Source organism: Stegostoma tigrinum, chromosome 30 (assembly GCF_030684315.1).
Source record: "Stegostoma tigrinum isolate sSteTig4 chromosome 30, sSteTig4.hap1, whole genome shotgun sequence".
Classification (NCBI taxonomy): Eukaryota; Metazoa; Chordata; class Chondrichthyes; order Orectolobiformes; family Stegostomatidae; genus Stegostoma; species Stegostoma tigrinum.
In genome coordinates, this window is record NC_081383.1 from 17,499,554 (window position 1) to 17,507,348 (window position 7,795).

Sequence of the window (7,795 nt, forward strand, 5' to 3'; positions counted from 1 at the left end):
CATGACACACAGTTTTACTTTTATTGTCTGAATGCACACTGAGAATCGGATGTTAGGAGAAGAGTTTGTATCTCTCTGGACAAAGGACTCAACCTCATTCTAGCAAACTTTTAATGGGTTCCTGGAGGATCAGAGGCAGGTGCTATATCTGAATATATCCCAGCATTTTGCACCTCCCTATATGATGGATTTTCTGTACATTGAGAACAGGAAATCTGCTCACTTGTGATCCCAGGTTCCAGTGGCTTGTGACTTCTTTCGTTCTTAGGTTGCCCATGATGATATTTAGCATTTATTGCTCAACCCTAATTTTCCAACAAGATCTGGTAGGCCACTTCTGAGGCCTGAGCACAGGACTGAAGCTACATCTATAAAACTAAAAGAAATAGGAGCAGTAGTAAGCCATTTTGCCAGTCAAGCCTACCCTGCAACTACTTGCAGCACCTGCATGCTAACTACTTACGTTTCATGCACTAAAACATCCAAATCCCTTTGTGCTGTACCTTTTTGGAGAATCTCTCCATTCAAAAAGTAGTCAGCCTTTTGATCCTTCCAACCAAAGTGCAAGACCTCTCACTTTCAGATATTAAAGTCTACCGGCCTAGTTGTTGACCTGTCTCTCGACCTATTTAAATCCGCTTGCAGATTCCTTATCCTCTCACCACAAAGTGCCCTCCCACCTATTTTTGTATCATAAACAAATTTGGATAGGTTACACTCTTTCCAAATCATTAGTATAGACAGGAAATAATTGAGGCCACAACAAAAACAGAGGTTGCTGGAAAAGCTCAGCAAATCTGGCAGCATCCGTGAAGAGAAATCAGATTGAATGTTTCTTGTCCAGTGACCCTTCCTCAGAATATAGACAGTAAATAATTGAGGCCCTTCGACTAATCCTTGTGGCATCTTTCCAACTTGAAAAGGACCCATCGATCCTGACGCTGTCTGCTGTGTGTTAACCAGATTTCAATCAGAATTCAAGAATCCCAGTGGCTTGCGATTTTTTTTTTGTTCTTGGGTTGCACATGATGATATTGCTCAACCTTAATTTTCCCAACAAGATCTGGTTGGTCACTTCCGAGGCCTGAGCACAGAACTGAAGCTACGTCTATAAAGTACCTCCCAATAGCATTAGTTTCTGTGTTGTGCACCAACCCTTCTCTGTGGCACTTCATTGAATGCCTTCTGAAAATCCAAATGCACTATGTCGCCTAAGATAACAAAGTGTGGAGCTGGATGAACACAGCAGGCCAAGCAGCATCTCAGGAGCACAAAAGCTGACATTTCGGGCCTGGACCCTTCTTCAGAAAAGGGGGATGGGGAAGGGTACTGCAATAAATAGGGAGGGGGGGAAGGTGGAGTGAAGATGGAGAGAAAAGAAGATAGGTGGATAGGAGACAGACCAGTTAAAGGGGCGGGGATGGAGCCTGTAGAAGTGAGTATAGGTGGGGAGGTAGGGAGGACAGACAAGAGAAGGGAGCGGGATGAGGTCTGTAGGTAGGAAATGGAGGTACAGCTTGAGGTGGGAGGAGGGGATAGGTGAGTGGAAGAACAGGTTAGGGAGGTGGGACGAGCTGAGCTGGTTTTGGGATGCAGTGGGGTGAGGGGAGATTTTGAAGCTGGTGAAATCCACATTGATACCATTGGGTTGCAGGATTCCCAAGCGGAATATGAGTTGCTGTTCCTGCAACCTTCAGGTGTCATCGTTGTGGCACTGCAGGAGGCCCAGGACGGACACGTTGTCTGAGGATCCAGTACTATGTCGTCTAGCTCCCTTTTATCAACTCTGCTCGTCGTACACTCAGAATGCTCACAAATTTGACAAATGTAGTTTGTCATTCAGAAAACCATGTTGACTGTGTTTGATTGCATTAGGTTTTTCTAAATACCCTGTTGTTTGCTCCATTCTTCTTGCAATACTTTTCTATGAAGGACCACAGTGAACCAAATGACTAGGCAGATACTGGTCCACAAAATAACCAGATTTAAACACATGATCGTTAGGTTATTGTTCCAGTACTATAACTGGTCATCTATCAATTTAGCAGCAATATTTCACTTTACAATTCAGCCAGAGAGTTGTATTAGGGGGAAGCTCACTAAACAAATGGAGACCACAGTGAGTCTTGTGTATAGTTTCTAGGCATGTAAAAGTCTACAAACCTAAACACTTGAAGTCATTGAGCAACCATTTAATGTGATTAACTGCATCAAGTAATGCAAGTTATACTCCTTTAATACTTTTTTTTGGCAAAGCGTTAACCTCAGCAATAGTTTTTCACTAAGCTAAGCAAACTTATATTCTACTGATTTCTGCAGGTATAAAAATTCCTGAAGCTTGTGTTTATGGTGTTATTAATGAGCTGAAGAAAATGGACCTGGCAGTAAAGAAGAAGCAGGAGGAGAGTCGGCAGCTACTGGCAAACCAAGTACTACAAATATGTCAAAGTGACGCACAGAGTAGTTTATCTGTAGAACAAGCATTCACCAACAACACTCAGATTTTAACAGATACTTTTGACCCTGTTCAAGTTTTACAGGAGCTGTTAGGACTTGATTACGATGCATTCGGAGGGCAGGAACAGATGCTAAATCAAGATCGGCAAAGTGTTATTCAGTTTGGCCAACCGTCGCACCTCTGGGAAGCTGGCTGAATAGTGGAAGACAAGAATACTGCTGTAATAAAGTGCCTGACTCCAGTCAAAAACCTTCTCATCATATTGACGTGCAGGCTGCAAGTTGACAAATCATAGATTCATCCCTTCAGTGACACTGCCTGCATTAAAGATCAGACTGAAACAAGACTGCTTTCTTTGAAGATTTTCTTCCAGATTGAGGGCTTTGAAGTTGGATTTCTTCAACCTTTGAATCTTTGATATGGCGTTATCAAAAACTGACATGGTTCTTTCCTTCTCACATTGTATTTTTGGTACTGTATAATCAATCAAGCACTTGTTCATTTACACCTGGATATTGGATGAGAGACCTCTAGGTGGATATGCAGAGTGAAAAACCTATGAGAAGGGCAAATTGTATAAAATAACAGATAATAAGGTTCAATGGTTGGAAAATAAAGTTCACTACAACCTAGTGAAACAGAAAACCAGCTTTCCCAGCACGTCATTTCATTTGGAAACTTGCTCGAAAAGCCATGTTTCCAAGATAGAATATAATTTTCTCTGCTGTCAAGCAACTGCTGTCCTTTTATGTAATTTTGGGGGGGGGCTTAAATAAGCACTTAACAGCAGTGTGATTCCAGTGTAGTAAACTATTCATGTACAATTAATATGCTTTAACAAAGTGCAACATTGTAATGTACAATTATATAAATATATAAACTCTGCCATCTTTTAAAAAGATTGTAACAGATTTTATACCACACATGGTCTGGTAACTGTGGTGATATGTTTCTTATTGCCACATTTGTAGTATGATAAAGATGTAAATTTGTTTCTAAATTATATATTTTAAGCATGTGGTATAAATATATGTTGTGGAAAGCAGCAAGACATGATGTATGCCTCCACAGAGTTACAAAGTGTTTGACTTGAGGATGTTAGTCATGTCTTTAACTATATTGGAACAACTATGCAATAGCTTATAAGAGTGTAGTTACAGAAATTGATGGTTAAAGTATTGTTATATGCTTATGTATGTCCCCTTGAAATATTTACTTTAACCTGGAATCTCCACTCTTGTGTTGAGCCACTCCAAATGATTGAGGAGGTTTACAGCCCTTGATTTTAATTGGAGTTAAAGCAAATTAAGTTAGGTTGTTCTGTCTGACTCAACTCTGTAAGAACTGTGTTGGAAAGTTGATAGTTGGAGACAGAAGAGTAAGTTGGTGAGTGTTCAAAGCATAAATGATTTGACAAGAATATGAATCGGCAGAAACAACCTTTTATATTGTTTTAGTTCATTTTTAAAAAAGTAAAGTAATATTTGTCATTTTATTTATTTTTATCCTTTTAAATGCTGTTTCTATGGCTTTTTCTCCCCTATCCATTCATGTCCACCCTGTACTGCACTAATCTCCTCTTACCAATACTGTTCCTTCAGAAATGCAGTCGAAAACTTTCTGTTCTTTCTTCAATCGTTCAGTAATTCACTAGCAATACCACTGCAGAGCAAAGGAGCTGCAATGGTTAGAAAAATATGCAACTTTTTAAGGTTAACAGTCTCCGTGCTGAAGATTTCTTTATAAAGGTGAAATCTGTTGCTCAGGACATTCAGTATGGGTACTGTAAACCTACTGATCCATTTGGAGTGACCTAAAGATTAATTGTATGGAAGTCTGGTTCCTTGCTTATAGGTAAGAAGTTCCTTTCATTGTCCAGCCATTTAGACTGGGAATAATCACTGGGGTCAAAAAACAGTTCAGTTCATTGGTAACTCTTGCATTGATTTCATACAAACATTTGCATCATTTACTCAGGTACAGAAAAGTTATCTTGATTCAGTGTGAAACGTTAGAATCAGAAGTCATTTTTTAATGGATTGAAATTATGATCTGACATAATTGCTACCATAATATTTGCCTGAAATCTGCATCACAATTTATTTTTAGTTGAACTGACATGCATGTACTCTATGAATTACTTTCTTCAAGGCTGATCCTCAGCTTGTGTATTTTGAGATTCGCTAATTTTTTGTTAGGCATGTAAGGGTTACAATAAAACACTGGTTACAACAGCAAGATTACTAATCCAGTGCCTAAACATAGTTTGATATATCCATTCCTGCCGATTACTCCAGAATATTGGTGGATATAAATTCAAGCAAATGGAAATGCAATAAAAGTAATAGTTCACAGTTATAACAGACTTATTGAACCCTTGGACTAAGGATGGTTTGGAAACAATGCCAAGAGCAGAATAGTGACCTTTAACTGTCAGCCATTTTAGGCAAATTGACAAACATGACAGCTTGATCTAGTGTGAGAGGTATGCATAATGGCCGCTATTTCATATTTGTGAATAAATGATTAACATATTTGAACTAAATGATGTGTTAATCATATTAATGCTGCTGTTGCTTGATAAGGAGAAGCTCTTTGAGTGGAGCAGTGACTTCTGGGAATTAGACAAGTAGGTGAGAAGTAAAGCATCAAACCAAACGCACTCTGTCTTTAATCAGTAGAAATTTGCTGAAGTCATAGTTGATATCTATTGGATTAAAAGAAAGCACATCTTGATCATTTCCTCTGCCTGGATGTGATGGATGGCAAGATCATTTTAACAAGACCAAAAAGATCATTGTCAGAATCCTTTGTGCTTCAGTTCATTTTGAAGCTTGGCTCAAACCATGGTGTTATTTGTTCTCAGTAATCACAAGCCCAGTTGTATTTGCTTGATATACGGAAAGGAACAACTAACATAGGTTGTGTGCATGTAACAGGGAACAGTGAGAAGATGGTGAAATAGGTAAGATGTATGTAATTTTTGCTGATGAAAAGCACCCAACTATAAATGTTCTATCGGGTTAATATAATTTTAAACAAATTTAATTCAGGGACTGTTGGAAAGCTTCAAAACTGTTTTAGTCTGTCATTCAAAATTTTGGATGCACTGTAATATCAGAAACCAGAGATGATTTGCTTTTGTGCCCTTACATTACTATTTTCACAAAGTATTCTAACAAGGATAGAACACACATACCAAAGTATTCACCATCTGAAGTTCCCTGCTATGAAATCATTTTCCCTCAGGAACCAATCCAATGGCCCTTTTCTACTTTTTTATATCAGGGTTGTCTACGTGAATTGAATGATTCATGTTGCTTTTGTTCATTAAGCAGTACATTTGGACTTTTTTACATAAATTATTTTGTTAACCGATAAGGTTCTATTGATTGTAGCTATTGTATATGCGGTGGGTATCTGTAAACAATGCAAGCACTTTTCCCTACTTACAATTTACTGGGTTGTCTCTGTTTTTCTATTTGTATTTATAAATGTAGGAAATGAAGTGGTATATATGTAAAAAAAATTATCAAAATGTGCCTTAAACTAATTATTCTTAATTTTCTACTTTCAAAAAAGGAAAATAGTAGCATGCTTTCATTTTTATGACAAATAAAAAAACCTGCAATTATCTTTTTTTACAACTTGCAGTTCACTGTCTCTGAATGTGTCTTTGTTGTTAGCAATAATTTCTTATAATGTATGAAGTGAATGTCTATCATTACTAAACTAACAGTTCTTTTCTAGTAAATTGCCAAATCCCAAAATACTAAATGCACTACATGTCTATGTATCCATCAAGAAGCATCTTCATTTTACTAGGTTTTACGGTATTAATCTGTAGCATACAATAATAAAGTTTCTGTAAAGAAGTTTTATGTCACTGATTGCCTCAAGGTTAAATATAATGTCAAATTTGAATACATCAGTGAATGGAATGGATGCACAGCAACAGTTCTTATACTTGTATCTTATTTTAAATGTTTTGCCTTTTCCTTTGTTTAACCCTTAATCCCATAATAGAATTTGGTTTTCCATTGAGATAGCAATAATGGCAAGTGTAATGATTAGAGGCAAGTCCAAAAATCAGATTCTCACTGTTAAGATGTCACCATTAAGACAATAAGTTTATTTTCTTGCTAGGTAACAGAGACCGTATCTACAAGTATCTCCTTAATTATCTTCCCCTTTTCAATTAACTTTTGCCCATGGAGATATTTGACCCAGCTGGAGAATGGCAAAAAAAAAACAGCTTCAGCTCAAGGGCTGAAATGTTAACATATGGATCAAGCTGTAGTTCTTGTATTGAAATGTTACTTTGTGAAAGGAATGCAAGCAGCCTGTGGTTGATGGTCTCAGTGCACAGAGGCCACTTTAATGTGGAATGCAAAGCAGGATCATTTGATTTTAAAATTAAAAAGTCAGTCTGACAAGTGGGGTACATATTACTGTATGTAACAGTACTGCATCAACATCAAGGGTGATGTATGTGCCTGTAGTTTACCGACTAAATACACACACTGGAAGAGCACTGTAATGTGTGAAAAGGAAAATGGAGATGAGATTGGACTCCAACCAGCCAGGAAGTACCATCACTAGCAGCTCAAGGTCTTGGTCTGTTTCTAGTCCAAGGAATCAGTCACATCAGTCAGTTAGTTGGTCTAGGGAATCTTGCAAAATCTGCCCAGAATATAGGCTATGCTTAGTTGGTGGTTAGATCATTCATAAACTAGCAGATTTTTAGGGTCTGTCCATGGCTTCATTGGGGCTGCAAAATAATCTTTTTGAGTTAAAGCAATTTTGCCTGACAACAGCTCTGATTGAGGTGCTGAGTAACAGAAAGTTGTATCTGTGCCCCCACCAAAGGAGAAACTCTCCACAGAGCATCCATCTTCCCCTTTGAGAACAAAAACCAAGCTAGTTTGAAAAGAAAGAAACAAACAGTAGACCTCTCTGATGAAGGGTCTAGGCCTGAAATGTCAGCTTTTGTGCTCCTGAGATGCTGCTTGGCCTGCTGTGTTCATCCAGCCTCACATTTTATTATCTTGGAATTCTCCAGCCTCTGCAGTTCCCATTATCTCCAACAAAACAGGTTCAGTTGCTCAACTATAACATAGGAGGAAAAAAAAATGACCTTCAGAGGAATGTGTTATGAATAAAAGGAGATGGAGTTATGTTCTTCAAACTTCCATATTTTGATTATCCCCTCTAGATTTTTCCACCCATAGTACTGGTGTGAGCTTTAGCTTTTTTTGAGCATCACAATGCCCTTGATAAGTTCTCTTGCAGGCCAGGTTGCCTCCACCTATCTTAAAATCAGGCTGTAGGGATAAA

The 7,795-nt window shown here is 38.1% G+C and overlaps 1 protein-coding gene across 4 annotated transcripts in view; it reads left to right on the forward strand.

Annotated features, from left to right (window-relative positions):
- Window positions 1-6,292, forward strand: part of LOC125465862 (protein strawberry notch homolog 2-like) — a 156,021-nt gene extending 149,729 nt beyond the window's left edge. For 2 of the 4 annotated variants that reach the window (XM_048559786.2, XM_048559785.2), the window contains one exon: window positions 2,320-6,292. In XM_048559786.2, coding sequence (XP_048415743.1) covers window positions 2,320-2,654 — 335 coding nt within the window. In that variant the 3' untranslated portion in view covers window positions 2,655-6,292. The remainder of the gene's footprint in view (window positions 1-2,319) is intronic. The other 2 variants (XM_048559787.2, XM_048559788.2) reach the window with 1 other exon arrangement.
- The last annotated feature ends 1,503 nt before the right edge of the window (window positions 6,293-7,795 follow it).